We start from the raw sequence: 24,707 nt of genomic DNA on the forward strand, positions 1-24,707 counted from the left end.
TTTTTTAGTAAACTGATTATGATGATCATATAATAAAGCACGGCTATGCAATAAATTTCTGTCAGAAAGGTGAATTTACTAGGAAAACCTTTTTTTTTACACTGCAACAAAAGCAGTCTTTAATGCACTCATTAGTGTATGCTCCCAACATCATATGCAAACGTCTGGTTATATAAGGCAAGGACCGTCGAAAAAGATTCTGTCAGAAAGGTGAGTGAAAAAAAAAAAACAAAAAAAAAAAAAAACATTACACTGTAATGAAGGTAGGCTTCACTGTACACAATGAGTCTATGCTCCAAAATTCACTCAACAGCTTCTTGCGCTTATCTGATGTTATTTACACAAGAACAAAAAATAAAGCACGCCATCTAGAAAAAGCGCAGAGCAACAGACGATTAGTACTCCACAGCTACAAAGCCAGATGTCTTTTTCATTTAGACTTCAGGCCCGCACGCAAAAAAAAAAAAAAAGAGCGCGGGACGAGCTGAGCTCGTTTTCCCATCCTTGAAGGGTTAAACACGGTTCTCTGCTAGCATATATAATGGCAGTGCGTTCACTGTACCTTTTTCTCAATGGATGCTCCAACAGTTTGGCTTGTTGATGCAACATTGAGGACCAAGTAGACAAGAAGAAGAAAGCTACTGCTGATGAAGACAGCAATCTCGTGGTATCTTCCTCAATATCCCATGTACAATGTAATAGAAACAGAATACTGAAAAGAAAAAAAGAAAGAAACAAGAACAGTGACATCACATGAGCAGAGGTAATGGATCCTCCTTGGCAACTCCAATTATGTGACCAGCTTAATGCTTTGGAGTACAAAACTTTTGGACAGATATATTTCACTGAGTTGCTTCATGTAACAACTAGGATAAGAATACAGTGAAAGAATACAGTAAAAAAGGTGAGAAAAGTGAATTTTGTTTCTCGATTCCCAGAAGAGTTAGTAGGAACTAGCATCATCCAACACACATGACTTATGACTATGACTAGAATATTAATACAATAGGCTGACAAATGCAAATGTAGGCCAGGTGTTAACTACCGCCCTTTAGACTGAATACAGAAACAAAAAGGTTTAAAAAAAACTAAGACAGCATGAAAGATGCAGGTCAGAGCTATGGCTCTAGGTCATTTTTACTAGGTCATTTTACTAGGCACCTGTTGCAGAACAGCTGCCTGCCAAGCACTTTCATAGACGTAAAGCTCTACTTCAACAGAAAATCTGTATTAGCCCTTTGAAAAGAAGGTGCAGATACTCATATGAAGGTATAGACGTATATGACTTTCCTGCATTAATTAATTTCAATAGTGTCAACTGCATGATACAGTAATCTGTTGATAACTGCATTTACCACAATATCACTAAAAGAGAGCGAAACTTTGTGGTAAAAGGAAGAGCTGTAAACCAGATTAACTGTTCGCTTGGCTAATCTTCATTGGGGGTTGGGGAAAGGGTAGCAAAGATGAGGAGAAAAGAAAAAGATATGAAGAGAACCCAAGCACACACTAATTCCAAGATGTCTAACAATGACACACATAAGAATGTCCATGTAAGGATAAAAAAAAGCCATTACCCTTGTTGTTCTCTTTTTCACGTCTTTTTCTATGTACTGTATGTTCTCTCATCTAGCATTACTTATTTTCTTGCACTTCATTCTTGTCTGTACATGTCGTGTTAATATGATTTGCTAGCAAGGAAGGAACCTTGCTATTTGTTGCTAGTTATTTGAGCTGCTCTTCATTACACAGAAAATACTTGTTAAGATTCATCACATGGCTTTAAGGCCTTCCGTGCATGCCCGCTTGAATGGTATTATTGAGTGCACTGCTTTAGTACGGCCGCGTAGCTACTCCTAAGCAGTGAAAAAAAATATCTTCAGAATGGTGTGCAGGAAGTCAGAATGCCAGCAACATTATATCATGTTACAGCATACCGAAGCACTGCCCATTTTATCGCTACACGATTGCGTGCGACCGAGTAACTGTTGCACAAGATTGCATGTGATTGAACAAGACTGAAGGATTGTTGTATAAAACAGCTATTTCAACTTTTCAGCAGATTCACAGGTCTGGCTTCTTTCTTGTTCTCCTTAGTAGGGAGCCCTTGCTAAATCAGGAATGAACAGAGCAGAAGGTGGGCAAGCGATTAGAAATGTGCATAAATGGAGTGCATAAATGGAGTGCATGTCTTTCTAATCTTTGTCCTGCCCTTTGCACTGCTCATTCCTGTTCAGTGATGCACAAATCGGCCCACTTCAACACTCTTGTGAAGCACTAACACAGATGTACTGCGTCTTCCTTCCTCAAATCATGACTTGACAGAGCGATAGGATATACAGAAAGGTAAGGAAGTTAACCAGAGGTAGATCTGGGTGGCTATTCTGTATGGGGGAAATGGTAAGGGACATAGAAAAGAAGTGCAAACAAAGCACACTGAATACACAATCTAGTGGTAGCAGGCAGCATCCTCGGGGCATGTTCATAGACCTCAACTTAAGCACGCAGATAAGCCTTCTGCACAGATTTCCTTGGTAGCACTGGCTCAGCGCTTATATTCTGTTAGTAGACAATTGTCCAGTCTATCAATCACTGCACAGATCACTTGCCGCTTGGTGCTATACAGCATGGCAGATACAAAAAAGGCGTGTGTGAAAGTCTCCTCACAGCTGATATGTAGCACATCATTCAGAGCAGTTATGAAGACAGTCATGAAGACAGGCTGTTCTGACATGCCAAAACATAAATGAACTTACATGATGTGAGCACAACTGATGGCAAAGTGTAATCATCCGTGTTCTTTGGTAAGGTTATCAAACGTCCACTGTGAAACCCAGGGACACAATGAGGCTCAGTGATGAAATGTTAAAAATGTCCATTCTAATCGAGACACAGATCTCAGTGCTTAATCTGCAGAAAGAAAGAAAACAGCACCACTTACAACAAATTGAGCGAAAGATATTTCACACATCAGTGAAGGTTATCATATACAGTATCACTAATTAAGCTGTGGCGGTATTCTCGGGCAATCACTTTGGGGATACTTACTTTCACTTTTGTGAAATTTTGCATGACCAATGCTAGACGCATCAGCATCTATGAGTGACAGTGTAGGTGCCCATGCTTTCGGCTCTAGTCACGTCAAACCTCGCAAAAGTGAAAGTATCTCCGAAAGTGATTACCCGAAAACATTGCCCCTGTATTCCGCAAGCACATTTTGGAGCACAATTAATGTCTGCTAGTTAATATACTATGGAGAGGGTTAGTTCACATCATTGCACAGTCTTTCTGAATCTAACAGAGTCATAAAAACCGACTGACTAGCTGTTCTAATGCAATTAAACTTTTAAGGCAGAGAGTTGGGCTAGTTGGAATTTGGACAGATAGTTTTAGAGGGGAAAAAAAAATTAAATCAGGTGCAGAGACAAAAGGACGGTAGGAAATGTAGAGTAATGTTTCAATGCTGTCTAACTGCGCATTAGCGCCGATTAGAAGCACTAAATGCCTAAACAAAATCGCAGTCTTTATTGGAAAAATTACTGCTCCGATCACACGACGAACATAAGCAAAAGTTCGCCGTAGAATGAGAACGCGCGGCTGTAACAGCACGGAAATAAAGCCTTCGTCCAAAATTCGATCAAGGATCATTTCTCACTCGTAAAAAGTGGCGTTTTACGCATGCCTGCACTATCAACTTGTCCGGACGTTTTTGTCAACAACTACATGATTTGTGGTTAGCCCGAGCAGCTGCGCGATCAGGGGTCACAAGCAGGACCGCAAACGTCACGGCGATCTTTCGAGCGGCATTTGGCGACTGGTAGCACGCAATGTGCGACATTCTAAACGTAAGTCAGTAAGTGCGCTATTGACGCGCCCCACCGAGTGCGCCATCGAGAGCAGCTGTTGAGGCGGCAAAGTACCTTACCGCCCAAAAAGGACTGTGTTCCGGAGTTCCGGGCCCGTTGTATTCCCAGTTGACTGAAACTGGCAGGCGGACTCTCACGTCCCGATGCTGCGATGCCGGGTTCGGCACCGGCGGCATTTTGGAGGCTGCCCATCGCACGGGCGTTGTGCGCGCACACCCACCGGCGGCGGTCACGACAGCTCTTGGTGGCGCCTTCGTCCTCCGCCTCCGCAACGCGGGAACGGGAGCGACGCGAAGTTGCCGAAGTCGCCTGTCACGTGCATGAGTACGCGCGTGCGCCGTCGCGGCCCACGAGTTATGGCGCGTATTTTGAATTTGACACGTGGAGCAGCGACTTTTGGAAGAAATGTCCTACCGTTCTCAATCACTAACGAATGCATGCAGTGTGCGCGGGCATCCGTGGCTCCTACATATGTGTTATGTAAGCATTATGCATTGCGAATGAAGCATATGGCCTTTCCCGTACAAAGCGTTCCAGCCCCACCGTACGTAGTCCACTATCATCGTCCCAGCCGCCATGTTTAAGCGATACTTTCACAACCATGAGCACAACGAAAATACGCGCTTTAATCGGATCCCTTATTTTGCCGTGAGCTCCGTGAACTCCGTACAATGCAGTGAAACTGCGGGTCGCGCCATTCGGCAGGGAAACGAAAACCGGATATGAATGAGGGCTAACCGTCACGTATCCACAGCACGGGCGCTGAATCCAAGCAACGCATCCAGCGAAATCGCTAGCTTTTTTGGGAAGCATAAGCGGAAAGGAAGTGCAGCCAAATGCCTTTATAACGAAGCGCTCGGGACCTCAAAGTCCTTCGTCATACAGGTAGAAATTCGTTGTAAAGATCACGCACTGTACCGGTCCTAGTAGAGCAGCCTAACAATTACATCAAAATAAAACCTTTATGAGACGTGCATTCACGAGATACTTAGTGAAAGAAGTCGCCAGTTTTCATCTGCACACTTCCAATGACAGAATGTGAGAGAGCGGCCAACCATATGGCATCGAAATTTACCCACGCTCCACGGTGAATCCGAGATCTCTGCAAGGTACAGCTGCAGAGCGTCGAATGCCGCTACTACCACCATTGTCGTTTAACATTTTCATTCGTCTTCAGGCTCTTAATCGCTGCTGCCTTGATCGATCTTTGCCTTTTTACAGTCCTTGTTGGCTTCGATTATGACGTCCGCGGTCGTCAGTCCCTAGCAATTCACGTCGTCGTCAACTTCGACGTATTCGTCAGCAATAACACCCGCTGCTGCGTTGCAACAAGTGGCGTACGAGTTGAGTTGAGCGATTCCTGCAGTTGTGCAGCAGTACTAAAATAATCGCTATGGTCGGCGTGCTCGTCGAGCGCGTCGCTATAGTGCTAGCGCTGACCGCCGCTCAGTGGCGGCTCCGGAGGGCAGTGATAGCTGAAGTGAAAAGTACCGCCATCTACTCTTTCCTCCGTCGTCTCCTTTCCTAAAGCACGCGCTTTTTTCTTTATTTTTTGGTTGCGAATGCAAGTCGACGGTGGCGGCCCTAGAAAGTCCACGTTGAAACTTTCAGGCCGGCCGCGCGCCGCCGCCGGCAACTGCGGCTGCGCAGAGGACTTTCAACATGGCTCTGAGGCGAAAAAACAAAACAAAATACAAAGAAGTCAAAGCGCGCGCTATCATCGTCCAATCGGAGATACAGGAGAGAGCGAAGCGGCGTTGATCAAAGGATGGCGGTACTTTTCTTATATAAGGACTTTAGTGATAGCTCCTATGCGTGCATTCGTTGTCAAGCAACAAATGAACCTTCAGGGACGACTAAATTCCTTCTTTGTACGGGCAAATTCGTTGATTGGACTTCACTGTAGAGGCGTTCACTATACACATGAAAGAAACGAATTCAGTCGGGACCCACGCAGCGGCGTAGCCAGATATGTATTTCGGGGGGATGGGGTGGGGGTTGGAGGGCTGGGCAGGCGGCATGCTATCGCAGTAAGTTCGGAGAGGGGGGTGGGGAACGTGCCCGGTACTCTTTGGCAAGAAACTGACACGGAGTGAATGAAAGACAGAGAAAAAAAATAATGTTGCTCAAGCATTTCTCGTGAAGCTTGCGTCGGTGACTCTCACTATATACAGGTGCATATTTCACGGCTGGTCGGTATAAGACATGGCGTTTTCTTTTGTGCTCGTTGAACTGCGTGTTCGGTGGTTGGTCATTCTCATGGTTTCTTTTCCGCAGTGTCTACACCATGTTGCCCCTCCTGTTATAGAATGCGATCACCGCCCAACCTCCTGCGTCCTTCTCATCTCCATATGAAGGCTGTAAATGTGTCCCACAGGAGAGCAATACCCAACTGAAATTGACCGACGGCCGATCGTTGGTAAACAACTCGATCGGCAGTGCTCGGCAACCGGTATTCTCGGCCAACCAATGGCGGCCCAAGGTGGGGCCCTGGTTTGCTGCCAATTGCGTCGGTTATTAGTTAGTCAAGGACGTTCAGTCAGCGGTCGACTAATGATAGGGGATTAATCGGCACCCAATGCTCAGGCGACCGAACGTGGTTTTCTGTAGGGCCATGGTTTTGTTCAAGAAGCTCACAATTTGTATTCTTTTCTAATGTCATCTGCGATATATTGTATCTGTTGTTTGTGTTCTGCTGTGCTGTTTCCTGTCAAGATGCCTGCACCTACAGAAATCTTCATAGCCGAAATGCAGTTTTTTAAAGTGTAATGTGGGTAAGGTAACCATAACCAGAAACTGGCCCGATTTATAATCTAGCTGCGCACCAGCTGATGTCTGCAAGGTTGGCCTACGGCCTTGGGGCGATGTTGGCACTTCAGAAGGGAATAGTTTTGGGCGTGTTGGTTATTCATCGTGATAACACTAACATAGCGCAGCAATAACGAGGGACAAGGCGAGACAGGACAAGCGCTAACTTTTAACAAAGGTTTTAGTGCAGCTCCTGAGCATATATATGCTTGTATACGCCTATCTGAAGCTACAGAGAATGAGAAGGAAACTGCCACGTGCCGTCTATGTCAGAAAAGCAAGCTGATGAAGCCACCGATGCTCAACTGATGCAGGAAATGATTGCGTCAGGAGCAGGAAATGATTGCGTCAGTTGGGGCGTCGGTGGCTTTATCAGAGAAGGAGCTTGCTTTTCTGACTAGACGGCGCGTGGCAGTTTCCTTCTCATTCTCTGTAGCTTCAGACAAGTATATATGCTCAGAAGCTGCATTAAAACCTTTGTTGAAAGTTAGCGCTTGTCCTGTCTCGTCTTGTCCCTCGTTATTGCTGCGCTATGTTAGTGTTATCACTACGTTGGCAGCCATAAGTCGGCCGGTGTAAGGCCAGTAACCAATCCCGACCTGGGCCCGACCTTGTTGACCAAGCTTGGGCCAAGGTCGATCAGGTTGTCCATCCATGTTGGGCCAGCATAGGGCCGAAGTCGATTTTTCAGTTGGGTATACAGGTACACTGCGGTGTTTCTCATACTCAAGGGATTTCCCGCTATTTGTTCATACAACCGCTCAAAACAAAAGCAAAAATTATACATGCATGTTTCCGACGAATTAGTTTCAGCAGAGCGTCGGCACGCTCCTCTCAGTAGACCGGCGTATAGCCGGCGAGAACGCTAGCGCGCGTGCGTACAACGCTCATGCCGGCAGCGGGACCATAGAGAAAGAAAATATTTCTTTCTCTATGGTCAGGGTGCGACTACAGCGGGCTCCTTCGTTGTTTTGCAGCCAAGCTGACAGCGAGCCGCTATCGTGTCTCGGAAGGACGCGCTTATCAATAATGCGAAATGAAAGCAGTTCCGTGTATTGCCACGGCCAACTTCGACACTTCTGCGCGCTGTGTACTTTGAGCTGAGAAAAAGCAAAAAGCAAAAAAAAAAAAAAAAAGAACTGACAGAAAGAATGTATGGATATACTTTGCATACCGCGAATTTCGCTGTAGTTTGCAATGGCGATAGCGTGGTCGTTTTTAAATACACAGTCTGGAGGTCCCGTTCGTGAAGTAAGATAAGCAGGAGCGCCGACCAGCCTGATAAGATGTTCCGACTTGTGCCTCGGCGGGCCAACTGCTTTGTTGTCCAGATCATAGAAGGCCCGGAAAGTTCTTGCGCGAAGGGTTTTTATGCGCCGCGAGGCGTGCAGCGAGACAAAGCAAGCAAAGTGAACAAGTGTTTCTGCTGTTGCCCGCGTGGCGTTCTTCGCGCGCGCGTGCTGCGCGTGCCGAGTGCTATAGTTGCTATAGTTATGTACTGTATATATGCAGTCGAGAGCTTCTACAACAAACGGCGCTACAACAAAATGACCTCTATAACGAACGAATAATTATATCCCGGTTCTACTGTGAGCTGTGTTGCGCGACCTTTACAACAAGTAACCTGCGGCTGCGCACAACGAATTATTTCGGAGGCCCCAAGCACTTCGTTACAAAGGCGTTCGACTGTATATGTCCATGTATACATGCTCCCTGATATACAGGGACGCAGTCGCGCGCCACCGATTCCCTCTTGTCGCCTGCCGATGTTCACGGGATATTTGGCTGCTTTTAAATGCATGAAAACTTACAATACTTGTCACCCTCATGGGTGCGGCTGTTGAACAAGCTGATTTTGCACGTCGGTATCCTTTTGTGGCTGAAGTTACATTATAAAAATATTAAACTGAAATGAAAACGCTGTGGATAGCTGCCTCACATTTGTGAGCATTCGGTATACCGGAAAAAAAAAAAAAAAAAGAAAAAAAAAAAAAAAACCAGCTGACGGTGTGCTTTCCTTACGTATATTTGTTCCTGAATTGCGAGTTGCTTCAGCATGTGACGCCTGCGACCAAGCTACTATCTCCATCTAGGATTATAGTTTCAGGTTTGTTTACCACACTACATCGCTTTATTAGGTGACTGCTGGCAGCAGTGTCCTCAAATTAGTCAAGGCACACCGCAGGTCCTCAGGAAGGTCGGCACACCCGTTTTATATACTGGACATCTGCTTAGAGCAACTGCAATTTTATTCACGTGATGGTGACATCACGTGAATGACATCCACGCACAAAGAATTTAATTTTCTTTCCAGCTTACAATTCTGACTGCTCGCAATCACCATCAAAAGCCAATATGCCAATGTGCCACAGCTGCTCTGCTAAGACGGCGAGCTGTTATCGCCTTTATCTCTTGGGAGATAGAGGCAATAACAACTCTATGTGTGGTAGGACTGGGATGAGTGACTTCGGCCGCACAAGACTTTTTCATTCTTGAAAATAGGCTGATCGCATCTATACCGGTTATTATTATTATAACAACCGGTATAGGAAATTTGCAGGTGCAAGTTGGAATCAGCTACATCGCAGGGAGAGTTGCTCGCAGAGCAGAAGCCGCTCGCCCTACCTCCGGCGCTGCCTTCCCGCTTTCCTCCTTTCGCATTCGAGATTCCAGTTCCCCTTGCGCCCGGTCGCAAGATAGGCATTTGGTGCCGCAGCTAAACGTCGCTTCCCCTCCCTCCCTCCCATCCTCCCACGGCCTTTCGCTCCACGGAAGGCGTCGCGTTTGCTCTCCGCCTTGCGTTCGCTCCCCGTGAAAGCGCGCGTCCCTCGCGTGCTTTCACGCGCACATACAGCAGATAGCGCGCGGCGACGATTTTATCGCCCTTGGACTTTATACGGAACCTCACGGCTACGGCGACTGCAGAAATCCACTTGGAGTGTCCATAAATTGCTACCGCAATAATATCGACAAGGATTCCACAGATTACCTTGGTTCTCCACAAGAAAAGTAGAGAGAGAGAGAGAGAGAGAGAGAGAGAGAGAGAGAGAGAGAGAGAAAGTTACCTATCAAGAAAGGGTTCAGGCAAGGAGACACAATCTCTCCAATGCTATTCACTGCATGCTTAGAAGTATTCAAGCTATTAGACTGGGGAGGCTTAGGAGTGAGGATCAACGGCGAATATCTCAGCAGCCTTCGGCTTGCAGATGACATTGTCCTGTTCAACAACAACAGGGTTGAGTTGCAACAAATGATCGAGGACCTTAACCGAGAAATTGTAAGAGTGAAGTTGAAGATTAATATGTAGAAGGCAAACATAACGTTCAATAGCTTGGCAAGGGAACAAGAATTCAGGATCGCCAGTCAGCCTCTAGCGTATGTAAAGGAGTACGTTTATCTAGGTCAATTACTCACAGGGGACTCTCATCATAAGAAGGAAATTTACAGAAGAATAAAATTGGGTTGGAGTGCATACGGCAGGCATTACGAAATCCTGACTGGGAGCTTACCACTGTCGTTGAAAAGAAAAGTGTACAATCATTGCATTTTACCGGTGCTAACATATGGGGCAGAAACTTGGAGGTAGTAATAGTACACCCTTAGCTGGGTAACCCTTAGTATAGGTGCACAAATTCACATTTATAAGGTACATTGTAACTAATACAAAATATAAGGTACATTGTAACCAATATATTATAAGGTACATTGTAACCAATATAAAATAAAATGTACATTGCTACCCTTAACAAAGATGTAGCTTTATAGTAGTAGTAGTAGTAGTAGTAGTAGTAGTAGTACTAGTAGTAGTAAAACTTTATTATATTCAGAAACCGGACGGGCTCCTACCCCAGTCCCACAGAGGGTGTGAAAGATTGATAACACAGAACTCGTTTTAAAGGGAAAATTAAAGAAAACTTATATTCTGGTAATGCAGTACAGTAGAACAAAGGAAAACATCGAAGCGTAGGACGCAACGTCCGCTCTGTCTGGTCTCGCAAGAGCGTCTCCTCTCTCTCTCTCTCTCTCTCACACACACACACACACACACACACGCACAAACACACACACACACACAAACACACACACACACACGCGCGCGCGCGCGCGCATGGTCCGTCCCCTCTCGCCGTCGAAACCCCACCCCGCCTCCAAGATGTAAACACAACAGGAGCGACGCCCTGCTCTTCGTCAATCGCCGAATGCATAGGTTGCCTCCGTCGAGGTGGTGCCGTCTCCACTCTCTGTTCCGGCCAGATGAGGGGTCCATTTCGCTTTCTCTAGGAAAAGCGTCTGGAGTGCGCACGTGCGGTTAAAACAAATACAACAATACAAAATAGAACAGAGGGGGTAGGGGTTGAAAAACGGAGTTTGCCCAGCAGGGTGGTGCCCCTATTCCAAGGCCCCACTAGCACGGGCCATCCGCTCAGCTCGTTGGATCAGTCGTAGGTGATCTTCCAGGGTCGGGCTAGACAGCAGCGCCTCCCATTCGTTCCATGTGCCGTTTGTTTCGTGTTCTTCTCCGTGTTCTGCACACTCCCACGCGATGTGAAAAAGTGTTGGTGTTGCTCCACACCACGGGCTCCGTATGCCGTGGGGTAGATCAGGTGAAGTGCGTGCAGATTTATGTAGGTGTTCGTCTGTGATCTTCGCAGCATGGTTGTCTCCGCAGCGCTGAGTTTGCCGTGCGGGGGTGGATAGATTTTTCTATTTTCTCTAATGTATTTCAGAATTGTTGTTTGGAGTTAACATAGAATCTCGACAACAAGTTTAGGACCGCACAAAGAGCGATGGAACGAAAGAATGTTAGGCCTAACGTTAAGAGACGGGAAGACAGCGGTGTGGATCAGAGAGCAAACGGGATAGCCGATATTCTAGTGGACATTAAGAGGGAAAAAATGGAGCTTGGCAGAGCATGTAATGCATAGAATGGATAACCGGTGGATCGTGGACCATTAGAATTACAGAATGAATACCAAGAGAAGGGAAGCGCGGTCGAGGACGGCAGGAAATTAGGTGGGGTGATGAAGTTAGGAAATTTGCAGGCGCAAGTTGGAATCAGCTAGCGCAAGACAAGGGCAATTGGAGATCGCCTTCATCCTGCAGTTGACATAAATATAGGCTGATGATGGTACATTTGACAGGAAAGGGAAAGCGAGGAGCAGGCTCGCAACTACCACCGGAAGGGGCATAACGCCTATCTACTTTTTAGAAAGGAGTATATATAAACATAGAAATGGAAGATAGGAAGAAGGGGAGGAAAGAGGAAAGCAGTTGGAATCGAATAACGTGCCGCAGTGATATTTCGTTTCTAGAGGCGACAATTACAGCAATAAGACCAAGGACAGCATAGGGGAAATTACTTGTGCTGGCTTGTACTTGTACTGGCTGGCTAACACTCCCAGGGTTAGTTCCAGTTGTAAAACATCAATACCCCAGAAAGTGGATGGGAAAACGGCACCGCGGTAGCTCAATGGTAAGAGCATCGCACGCGTAATGCGAAGACGTGAAATCGTTGCCCACATGCGGCCAGTTGTTTTATTGCGATGGCAATTATATGGACACTCCAAGCGGATTTCTGCCATCGGCGTCGTTGTCGCCGTCGCCGTGAGGTTCCGTATGGCGTCCAACGGCGATGAAATTGTCGCCGTGCGCCTTATGCTGTATGTGCGAGTGAAAGCGCGCGAGGGACGCGCGCTGTCACGGGGAGCGAACGCACGGCGGAGAGCAAACACGACTTCTTTTGTCGCGCGAAAGGCCGTGGGGGGACGGGAGGGAGGGAGGGGAGGCGACGTTTAGCAGCTGCACCAAATGCTCATTTATATAAAAAACGTCGCGAGGCGAGGAGGTGGTAAAGACTTCCGACGCTGCTCGACGAGTGTCCCGCTATGATCTCGTCGAAAACCTCCGAGCCGACGCCAGAGGCTCCGGCAACAGTCCACCCCTTATGTAATACCCCTCCAATGGGGTCTTTAAGGTATTAAAGTGAAGTGAAGTGAAGAAACAGTCACCAACGCCGCGTGCCTTCGGTGCGAACGCGGGCAAAACGCCGACGGCGTTGACAACAGTTCTGCGCGTTGCTGGTGCTGCTACATGTACAAGTTTATACAGCTGATAAAACTACTATCCTTACTCCGTATAGCTCTCTAATATATTTTGCTATCGCAATTGATGCTTCGCCTTTCAGGTGAAACTGCGTCATTTTTATTGTGATAGCAAACATATGGACACTCCCAAGCGTATTTCTGGCGTCGGCGTCGCCATCACAGTGAGGTTCCGTAAGACGTCAACGGCGATGAAATCGTCGCCGATGATAAGTGGTTCTTGAGGGAAAGGGAAAGGTTGCCGTATGCTGTACGTGCGAGTGAAAGGGCGTGAGGGACGCGCGCTTTCACGGGGAGCGAACGCACGGCGGAGAGCGAACGCGCGTTCTGCGCCGTGCTCCCTGAAGGGCTGGAACGCGGGTGGCGCTCGAAGACGGCGGACGCTCTCCGCATCGGCTCCGTCAATAATCACCGATTATTGCGGTGCTTCACGCCAGTGTCCCAAAATTCTGGACTCATCGTCACCGCCAAGTTCTCTGCTTCACCCGGATACCACCCGCGCCCAGGTGGGCCCATTTTTCGGCAACTTCTGCGTGTTTGATCTCCACGACGGCTCCCCGCTACAGTGTACTAGAAGTACACTGTATCCCCGCCAGGCTTGACGTTCCGTTAGGCCTAGCTTCGCATCGCCCGGGTTTTCCCGGCGTGATGGCGGACGCCACCACGGTTACGGGTTATGACCCGACCTCACTTCGGGTCGTGACGATGGAGACCACCTCCTCGGACCAAGCCATGCCCTCGGAGCACGAGTATTTAGCCGACATGGTGAAACTCTGGCAACGGAAGCAATCCCAGGCCGCGGCTCCGCCCAAGGGCCAAGGGTCGCGCGCCGCCACCCTGCCACAGGTGACTGCCTCCGGCTCGTCCACGCGCCGCTCTCCAGACGGAACGCGCACCGCACCACCTTCCCCGCCTGAGGCAGTCAACCCAAGTGGCGACCCCGCCATACTCCTCGTCTCTCCCGTGACGACTACATCGTCGTGCTGAAGCCTCGCGCTCCTTTTGAGCTCAAGTCGGTCCTCCCGTCCGATCGTGCCGGCGACGCGATTCGTGCATACCTGGGAGAACACTCGTCCACCTCTTTCCACGTGTGGCCAGTGTGGGACCAAAACGTTCTCGTGTGCAGTGTCACCTCGTTACCTATGGCGCAGCGCCTACTTGGGGACATCCTAGTTGCCGGTGGGAGACCAGCAGCTCCCTTTTCGGGGCCATGCCAAGGCGTCCGGGGAAATCTGCCGGGGTGTCATCACCATCAACCCGGCTGAAACCCCACAGCGCATCAAATCAGAACTAGAATGGTCGCAAGGCGCTATCCTGGCGGTCCGCAAACTCGGTGACTCTACTGCAGCGGTGGTGACCTTCGAGGGCACGAAGCTCCCCCGCTTCATCTTCTACCACAGTGTCGTGGCCTACGTGCGCCCGTACAAGAAGACAATCCCGGCCTGTTCCCTCTGCGGCACCATTGGGCATCGACCCTCGGCCTGCCCGCGACCCACTCCCGGTCGCTGTACCCGCTGTGGCACTCAAGTCCAAGTGACTTCGGAAGGCCTAGCTGAACACGAATGTAACCCGACATGCCTTCTCTGCTCCGGCCCGCATGAAACCGGCGCTCGGGGATGTCCAGGAAATATCGGAAACCTACACCACCATCGACCTCGAAGCCACCTGCACCCCCGTCACCGGGCACGCGAGCGGCTTCCCAACCCAAGCCTGGATCACGTCTCCAGACCCCGGCGAACCCACCGCCGACCACCTCAGTGCACTACCCGCCGCTTGTCGTGGCGCCACCTCAGGTGAGCAGCTGGGCAGGGATTACTGCTCCTCAGCCTCTCCCTCCCTCCCCCCCTCCTTCTCTAGAGCTCTCCGCTCTACGAAAACAGAACGCTCTTCTTCAGCGGCAAATCGCAGCTCTCACTAAGCAGGTGGCAACTTTCCAACTGCAACAACAGAAACCGGCAGGACCCCCCACTGCCGCCCCAGTTGTTAAACCCGTCGACCCTCAGCCTAGCCCTCGCGCTACGCCCACCCCGCGTACTCCCCCCGCTCCCCCGGCTTCGTCCACGGCGCCGGCTGCTCAACCAGTTACGGGGGCACCTCAGAGCCCTCTTTCTATAGACCACACCCTGCCGCTCGAGGACCGTATTACTCGTCTAGAAAATGTAGTCCTCTACCAAATTTCCACCATTAATGTACAATACATTGTAGCTGAGGTGGTTCAGGCGGTTCAGGCCTGGGCTCTCACCCAGTTCCGCACCAGATCATCTCGCTCGCGCTCGGCCTCCACGAGCAGCAGCTCTGCCCCGCGTCGACGCAAAGTTGCCGGTTCCTCTTCCCCGGCCCTCAACCCGGCTTCCATCCCCCTTCCTGCTCCGCAAGGCCAGGGGCAGGGCATGGAGGATGACCCATAAAATTTTGGATTTTCATCATGGCGACTCCTTCATCTACACCTTCGCCATCATCTCAATTCGAAATCATCCAGTGGAACTCCAGGGGCTTCGGGAACAGGCGAAAGCGCTCGCATCTTCTCCTCTTCCTTCAATCTCGGGGCTCTCTCCCTTCCGTTCTTGCCCTCCAAGAAGCCGGTCCAAACCCTACCCTTTCAGGCTACTGCTCCTATATAGGCGGCACCACCACCAGTCTCCTCGTTCACAAATCATATACGGCTGTTCAGGTCGATCTAGACCTTGACCTTCCCTATGATTACTGCATGATCTCCGTTCTTCCCCAGAAGCGCGGGGCCCAGTCAATCCATATTCTCAACGTGTACTGTCCCCCGCACCTTCAACGGGTCACTTTCGCGGAACTCTTCTATCGGCTCTCCAAGCGGCGGCTCGGCAACCCCTTGTGGTGGTTGGAGACTTCAATGCTCCTAGCCCACACTGGGGGTACCACTATGAAAAGGCTCGGGGCCGCAAGCTTAAGGAGCTTATCTCTACTCTCGGTTTCACGCTGCTCACCGACCCAGCGCATCCCACACGCCTGGGAAATTCAGTGACACGCGATACCTGCCCGGACCTCTCGCTCACACGAAACATTAGACATGTTACGTGGGAGAACCTCGAAGACACTCTTGACAGTGATCATTTCCTGCTTCGGATTGCCTTCCCGACGCAGAAAATGCGCCAAATCCGGGGCCCAGCCCGCATCACGGACTGGTCAGCTTTTCGCACCACGCCTTTCCCCCTGCTCCCATCCCCGCAGGACTACCAGGCATGGGCATCATACGCCCTCCACACACATCAATCATACACCCGATGCATTTGTACCTCCACCTCAGCCCCCGCAGTAGATCCCCACCTCCTCCACCTTTGGGAGGCACGCCACAGCCTTACCCGCCGATGGCGACGATACAAGCTAAATCGTAAGCTTCGCTCCCGCATACAGGCGCTTACCGCGGAAGCAGCTGACTACTCTGCACAGCTTGCGGACACAAATTGGGTCGATACCTGCATGAAGGCAGCAGGTCAGATGAGCTCCAAGAGTACGTGGCGACTCTTTAGGAGCCTTCTGGATCCTTCCACTACCCGCGGGGAAACACAACGCCAACTTCGTCGCGCCTACTATGCCTACCAGGGCCCAACGAGCCAACTCGCGAACGACCTCTGCGACCGCTATCTGTGTCGTACCGTCGACCCCAAGGGCCCGGAGTACGTCTACTCCGGGCTCCCCAACCCCGAACTCGACGCCCCCTTCACGCTTCCCGATCTTCGGGCGGCGCTGGCCAAAATGAAGCGAGGTACTGCCCCAGGCCGGGATGGTATTACGGTCACTCTCCTGGCCAACCTTCCCGACTCAGCATACCTCTCGCTCTTACATTTAATCAACACAGTATGGGAGGGAGAACCCCTCCCCGCGGAATGGACCACTTCGGTGGTCACATTCATTCCCAAACCCGGTAAGCCCGTCAGCATTGAGGCATTGCGCCCCATCTCGCTCACCTCCTGTGCGGGCAAACTCATGGAGACCATGGTCCGCGACCGTCTCTCCGCATATCTGGAAAGGAAAGGCGTCTTTGCTGACTCGATGTTTGGGTTTCGCTCACATCTGTCGGCACAGGACGTCCTTCTCCAACTCCAGCACGACATCATTGTACCTAATACTATGCGCCGCAATGACAAAGCCGTTCTGGCCCTCGATCTCCGAGGCGCCTTCGACAATGTCAAACACAGTAGTATCCTTACCAACCTTAGCACCACGAATTGCGGATCTAGAGCTTTCAGGTACATCTGTGCATTCCTCTCACATCGCACCGCCTTCATCCGCATCGACTCTGCAGAACACGGTCCGTACCCACTAGGCACCCGGGGTACACCACAGGGAGCGGTCCTCTCACCGCTCCTCTTCAATCTAGCCATGCTCCAACTTCCTTCGCTCCTCGCCCAGGTAGAGGACACACACCACGCTCTATACGCAGATGACATTACCATCTGGACCAACTCGGGCTCCCCCGCACAAATTGAAGACCGCATGCAGCGCGCGGCACTTATTGTGGACACCTATGCCTCATCATGTGGCCTGGAATGTTCCCCTACCAAATCATCTCTTCTCTCAATCTCACCTCTACCGCCACCTCAGATATATCTCCCGTCTGGCCCGATACAGGTCGTCTCAGAAATTCGCATATTAGGCCTCCACATCTCCTCTACTCTCAACCCTGGTTCTACCATTGCCCGTCTTCGACGCACTAGCGAGCAGGTTAGCCGTATGATTCGGCGGGTCTCCACCAAACGTGGCGGCCTCCGCGGCTGGCACTCCCTCCGCTTGGCTCAAGCGTTTGTGACCAGCAGAGTCCTTTACGCCACTCCCTACCTTCGCTTGCGTCGCCACCACGAGAACCAGCTGGACGCACTGCTCCGCTCGGTTCACAAGCGAGCACTAGACCTTCCCATTGCTACCTCCAATCGCCGCTTTGCGGCCTTGGGAGTACACAACTCGTATGACGAGTTGCGGGAGGCCCATCTCGTCAACCAAGTCAATCGCCTGTCTCAGACGACTCCTGGGCGCCGCCTTCTGGATAGGCTCTCACTGAACCCGATCTCTACCCCACTTCCCCCTGCTTCCGTCCCGGAGCTATGGCGGCACAAACTTTGGGTTGAACCTCTTCCTCGCAACATGGATCCCACTCAACACACAGGCAGACGCCTAGCCCGAGCACACTCTCTTCACACTCGGTACTCCAATTCTCCTGGCGTCTTCTATGTAGATGTCTCGGGACCAACTCCCTCCGGACACTTTACGGCCGCAGTGATCTCCGAGGGCCACCACATTGATGGCCTCTCTTTCCGCTCACCGGACACAACACAGGCCGAAGAGGTGGCCATCGCTTTGGCCGCCTCTCACCCGACCTCAAGGGTCATTATCACGGACTCGCGCTACGCCTGTTCCCGATACCTCCAGGGTACCATAGCTCCTCTGGCCGCCCACCTTCTTCGGGCGGCCTCATGGCGCTTTGAGCCTCACTCCATCCGCATCGTCTGGTCTCCTGGCCACGCGGGTCTCCCCGGTAACGAAGCGGCGCATGCCGCTGCCTGCGTCTCTCCCTCCCGGGCCGTTACCACCTCCGACTCTGCGTCTACCCCAGACACCTCAGCTCTTACGCAGTACCGCGCAATTCTAGAGCATTATCGCAGCTCACGCCGCCTTTACCCAGACCCTGCACGGGGCCTCTCTAAAGCGGATGAAAGACTTCTGAGACGCTTGCAGACTAACACCTTCTTGTGTCCTGCGGCCGCCCAGCATTTCATGCCGGGTATACACGGCTACTGTGCGCATTGTGGGGTCCTGGCCGACACCTATCACATGATGGCAGTATGCCCCTCTATACCCCTTCCTTTTTCATCCCCCTTCCCCCTACCCACAAGAGAGGCTTGGGAGGAGTTCCTGCTTGGCTGCTCTACCCTGGACGCTCAACGCTCCCTGGTGGCCCGCGCCCGAGCGGCGATCATTTCCAGTGGACTTCCGGAATAGGGAGACCACCCAAGTGCTTCTGTAGAGCAACTCTCTGTAATTTTCTGATTAAATGTTTCTCCACCACCACCACCGGCAACAGTCACCAACGCCGCACGCATTTTGAGCGAACGCGGGCAAAACGCCGGCGGCGTCGACAACAGTTCTGCGTGTTGCCGGTGCTGCTGCATGTCCAAGTTTATACAGGTGATAAAGCTGCTATCGTTACTCCGTATAGCTCTCTTCAAATTTGCTATCGCAATCGATGCTTCGCCTTTCAGGTGAAACTGCGACAACTTTTTTTAACGTGCAGAGAATTTTTTCTTCGTTTTGTATTGATTTATTACGGCCTAAGAAATGCAAAAATATTTAATTTATTCGGAGTACCACATCAGCATAAGATATGGCGTCATGTCCTATAGGACACCAGGGCTGAGTGGTTGTAAAGAGCAAGATGAAGTATTTTGAAATTGTATATTATTCTCGGCTGTATCACACATTTAAGTGTATAAAAACTTGTATGATGATGATTTGACAGTGGTTCTTTTGCATCAGAGGCATCAAAAATATTATTCGTGCTGGTTATACATGGCTCATCATTGCACTTGAATGGCCTCCATCTTTGATAGTTGCTTTGCCGGATGTGTTTTCGTCATAGATAGTCAATTCTTCTACTGTACAGAAATTATTGCTCCCCAAGCCTGCAAAAGCAAACAATATACTGCTTTTCGTCGTCATCCTCTTCTACCTCCAACACGCAGACGTCCATCATCATTGCACTTGAAAGGCCTCCATCTACTTGATAGTCGCTTTATTGGATGTATTTTCGTCATAGATGGCCAAATATTCGTCCATTGTGAAACAATTACTGCTCCTCAAGCCTGCAAAAGCAAACTGTGTGTAGCGCCCACCGACGCCGCAACGCGGCGATGCTAAGGTCGGCGCTCTCGGCCGGCGCCTTAGTGCCGGCTGCAAAAGAAGACGAAAATAAAGTTGATCGGCGCGTGGTCGATGCGTAAGCATGGCACGCGCTAGTCTGTTATAAAAGCATGCTGCGCTGGTCCTCTTCTGGCGCTCCGATGCGACCCCTTGGTTCCGGACATGTGTATCCTGGTTTTCATCGTCATCTACCTCCGGCACGCCCACTTCCTTCATTATTGCACTTGAATGGCTTCCATTTACTTGACAGTCACTTTGTCAGATGTATTTTCACCGTATATGGCAAATTCTTCGTCTACTGTGCAGCAATTACTGCTCCGCTAGCCTGCAAAAGCAAACTGTATATCCTGCTTTTCATCGTCATTGTCTTCTACCTCCAACACGCACACTTCCTATAGTGCAGCAAACATATTTGGGTCCTTGATACACATACTTATTACTATAGGAGTCCCCATTCCACTGAATACAGAAGTTCAGGCTGACTTACCGCCTTGGGAATAATAACACATGCAATCGGAAGCTGTTACAAGCAACAGCGTCCTCACTGTACATTTAACTTATTCAGGGCCCTTAAGAACCATTGAGCCCTGGTGTCCTATATTTAGGCAACGCCTCCTATAAAGACAATGCCTGGAAAATGAGCCGCGAACTGGCTGCCCTACTTTCGGATTTTTCTCTCCCCCACCGGTCTGAAACCCCTATATATAAAAGTAGCGTCACGCTTTGAAGAATGCCGCCGCCTCCTCGCACAGCCTGTCCGAGGCCGACGCCGCGTCGGTATTGGCCTAATGGCATCACGTGGACCGTCGAGCCCCCGGCCGCTGGCTGCGTTTGTTTACGATCACGCTCCATCGCCATTTTCGCCCGAGAAGCGTCTACCGACTGGCGAGGAGGACGGCGATAGCGACGAACACAGTCGGCGATCGTCGATTCTGATCAGCGGTGAAAGATAAGCAAGTGCACGTGTTTCAAGCGGAGTAGGCGGCGCAACGGTCGAAAAAGGAGCGCGATAGAGAGGAGAAACGAGGAGGAGGGAAGGGGGAGGAGGAGAGTGTCGCTACTTTTTTTATAGACCGGCATTCCTGCGACCCGGTCGCAGCAAACAAAAGGTGCCCAAAACGTTTGGTGCGACCCATGACGTCACGTCCGCTATAACCAATGATGTCACGTCCGTTTATTTTCATGGCGGCTGTTTTTCGGGGCCGGTCGCGTTGTGAAGCGGTCCGTATTCCGTGCCTTCTTACAGAGTAAGTAATCCATTTTTCCACTCTATATGCATGTAATAAAAGGTTGGGGCTGTCAGCTGCTTGATGTGTTGCCGTCAGTTATCTTGCGCGCATATTTTGCCTCGTGGCCGCGTCAAATTGCAGCCGGCCCGTGGAATGGGCCGTGGCATCCCATATAAAGCTATAAAGCTGATCCTCCGTCAGGATCGTTAGTACGTGTACAGAACCATCCAGTAGTGTGGTTCAGTGAATGATGCGTGAAAAAACGAGGACGCAAGAAAATCCTGGCATGGTGAGCTGTTCCGCCAGATCGTGTTGAATCGCGTTTTTGCGCGAGATGGTCGAACAGCTTTGCTACTGCTTTTCTACAGCTTTGCTGCATTTCATTTAATCACCACCTGCATTCTTTTTAATAAGACAAATGGCATTACTGCGCGAAAGAGCGTCTCGGAAGTTTCCCAACAACAGCCAATGCCGCCGTGCCTGTTGCATGCACGCTTACCAGCTACACGCTGTCCTGATGCAGTTGGAACGATTATGACGCAGTATCAGCCTGCTACTGCGGGCTGCAGGATCACGGTGACAATACAATTAAAATAACTAAAGAAATTAATGTAGTAAGTGTGGTGTTCAAACGTTGCCAAGCGTGATAAGCGGACCTGCCTCGTAAGATGCGTTGAATGAATCGGCTTTCTAAAGTCAGCTTCGCCGCAGTAGACGTGTTACGCGGTGAAGCTTACCCAAAAATTATTGCAGTGAAGCATACCAAAAGTGAAAAGGGGCCGCTATCACGGGACATGTATATGTTCCTTAACTATGTACGCGCGCACTCGCCTTCGCCCATCACATTACGCGCGCCCAGGAGCGTAATAAGTGTATTGGCAGGTGTACTCACATATATGAAAACTGCCAAGAAAAGCTGGTTAAGGCAAGCTCTCTTGTCGAAACGTTTGCACCAGCCTGTTCGACCACTGTTATATCACCGCAGTTTGTGTATTGCGGTGAAGCATACCGATAGTGGGTAGGGGTCACGCGAATCGGGAGTGTAGGGTTTCAGCCAGCGACGAACCCTACCAGTCTCAACGTTCTAGTCTCAACAAAGCTCATTTTTGCGCCAGGATGACGTTTCGACAACTTTTGTTGGCTATTGGTGATGACACAACTCTTTTACAGATAACATTCTCTAAGCCTTTTGAAATGACAGGGAGCACTGACACCGGCCGATAATTTGACATGTCATTTCTGTCCCCTGATTTAAACAGTGCAGTCAGCTTCGCCTGTTGCATTTTTGTAGGGTAAACGCCAGTAGACAAGCAAACATTGAATACGTGGGTGAAAACAGGCACTTTGCTTTGTTGTGTACCTGTCATACTGCTATTAAATTTTCCTTTCCTTTTAAAGTGCTTACGTACATCACATCGCAAGGAGTCACTGTGTAATTAGTGACCTTGTCATGTTAAAAAACCAGGCTCTACTCAAGAGAGGTTGGGGTTAAGTACCTGTGAAATTTTTTTAGAGGGGTAGTTTTCTGAGAAGAAATCAGATGCCAGAAACAGACCTGTGGTATCCTGGGTTTGAGTATTTAACAGTGGAAAGGATACAAAATACATTATATTTCTTGTCTGAAACCAACAAGTAAGTGAAATATGTAAATATATTAAATAGCGTCCATGGAGCAACTGCAAGCTGTGCACACCTAGACCCAAAATGCGCTTCTCTTGCTCCAGTCCATGCAGGCTGTCAGCTGCTTTGTTGAAGCCTCTGGTACATTCTCAGTGGTGCAGTAATTTTTGTCTGCATTTTGCTCAAGTGTGCCCTAGACATAATTGAGTGATTTGCAGTTGCAACTGGACTGCAGCCTCAGCTTGGGAGACCAGTGGTAGGGCACATTTTGTAAAACTAAGCTACACATGGCATTACCAGTTTGAGCAGAGACCTGTTTATATATGTGTCGTCTTTAGCATCTAGATTTTTTACCATGAATTCAGAAAAATCTCCAGCACATTGAGTCCCTAGATTTGAAATGCTGTATAAGTTGTCTTCTTGTTCATTGCGGTTGCGCTTAACTTCTGTCCAAATAGGAGAGCACTTCTGCATAGCACATCAAGGACCATTCTTATTAACATGCCTTCCTTTTATTTATCTTACCTACAATCAAGAGCACACGTATATAGCACATGAATGTGCTGTGCTTGAACTTGACTTACATTGCCATGTTTAGTAGCACAGTGCTCATAGTTGGTGTTGGTTCATTCAAGCTAAGCATTACTACAACCTTTAACTGTAGGTATTATGGTGTGAGAGCAGAGAAATGGATATGCAAAGACAGTTGGGCACGTTAAGACATCTTTTTGTGTGTGAAAAGGTGAAAGATACACAAAATGGGATAGAACACGTCCACTTTCATCTTTTCTCACAACAACAACAACAAAAAAAAAAAGTCGGAGGAATAAGGTTCCTTCACTGTGCCATAGAAACTATATGTTTGCTCTCAAATGTAATTCTGATTCGTTGGATTTGTTCTTGTGCTGTTTTTCTTGAGTGTGCTTTACTTTTCACACGTCAACGTTTCAAACTCGTTTTTATTTTTGACAGACTGAACATCCCACGTCTTGGTTTGACTTCCTGGTACAGGATACTTGCAGTTGGCATGGAGTGGTGAAGCAGCATGGTGTACTTTTATTAAAAGCACAGATTTCACCAGTATAGAAGCAGTTCATCAAAAAAAAAAAAAAAACATGTGTGCTGAAAATAAAGTGTTCCTACCCACATTCCTCAGTGTCTAATTATGCTTGTATCCCTGTGTTCTCTTCAGCAAAACCACTTATATGGGGAATTGATTGTGATAAGTGCTTGTGAAAGTTTTCAGGAAGAGCTTTGGACCCTTTTTACTGGTGCACAGGTAAAATGTGCACATGCTGTAAAATTGAAACACAGGGTGGAGTAGCAAACACCAATGCTTGATGTGGCATTTGTCGGGCTTGTGTGTCGGCACATTTTCCATACAACAATATACTCTAGGACAGCATGCTAGCACTACAAAGCACCCATCTTTTATGTTAGGTATAAATTACTGCAAGCTCTTTAAAGATGGTCACAAGAGAAATGCTGGCTTTAATTCAAAACCAAAGGTGAAGGAAGCTGTGCAAATGTATTGAGAAATTATGCAATCTGTGCCGTTTACTCAGTTCAGGTAACGTCCAAACGTGCCATAAGGCCTTGATAGCTGAAACCTGAGTAACAACTGGTAATGCAATTAAAGAATCTTGCTACACCTCTAAAAATGAGGCAGTGAAATGAAATTAGTGTCACAATTCCTTTTTGTTGGGACTTCGTTTGGGTTGAATATACTGATTGTAACAACACAAAGTGGAGGGGGTGATGCACATTAGAGAAATGCTAGTCTATTTTTATATTCCACCTTCTCTACGTTCAAAGTGCAGTAAAGTTACCATGGAAAGCTACAGTGAAGCCATTGGTTGAGTCTGTATGGTGGCAATCACCAACCTAACTGCTTGGGTTTATAGTGCCTTACTTGTACATACCTATTTAAACGTTGAGCTATTTGAACATTGATTAAGGTAACCAACATATGAACAAGTAGTTTACTGAGTAAATTACATGGGGAAGGGCAGAAAGATAGGACAGAGCACAGGGGGTGTATTCTGCAAGTGTCAACCAAATGGACATAACCATTTCAACTGCTGCTTAAGTTCTGATTGGCTGGGCTGGGGCACACGTGAGAGGGAGACAGGTGCCCCAGTCAATCAACGTTTCAGCAACAGATGAAATGGATGTGTCCACTAGATGAATACTTTCAG

General features: G+C 49.1%; 1 protein-coding gene and 1 long non-coding RNA gene across 2 annotated transcripts; both read left to right on the plus strand.

The window, feature by feature from the left end:
• Window positions 1–13,423: 13,423 nt before the first annotated feature.
• LOC119445276 (motility hub protein FimV-like) lies at window positions 13,424–15,183 on the plus strand. The gene is made up of 2 exons (XM_037709593.1): window positions 13,424–13,621; window positions 14,725–15,183. Exons 1-2 carry the CDS (start codon window positions 13,424–13,426, stop codon window positions 15,181–15,183), a joined length of 657 nt encoding a protein of 218 aa, XP_037565521.1.
• A 5,556-nt stretch (window positions 15,184–20,739) lies between these two features.
• Window positions 20,740–23,657, plus strand: LOC125944175 (uncharacterized). Its single transcript, XR_007466183.1, has 2 exons — window positions 20,740–20,907; window positions 23,482–23,657. It is a non-coding gene; the product is annotated as an uncharacterized LOC125944175 (long non-coding RNA).
• The last annotated feature ends 1,050 nt before the right edge of the window (window positions 23,658–24,707 follow it).

Source organism: Dermacentor silvarum, chromosome 3, assembly GCF_013339745.2.
Source record: "Dermacentor silvarum isolate Dsil-2018 chromosome 3, BIME_Dsil_1.4, whole genome shotgun sequence".
NCBI lineage: Eukaryota > Metazoa > Arthropoda > Arachnida > Ixodida > Ixodidae > Dermacentor > Dermacentor silvarum.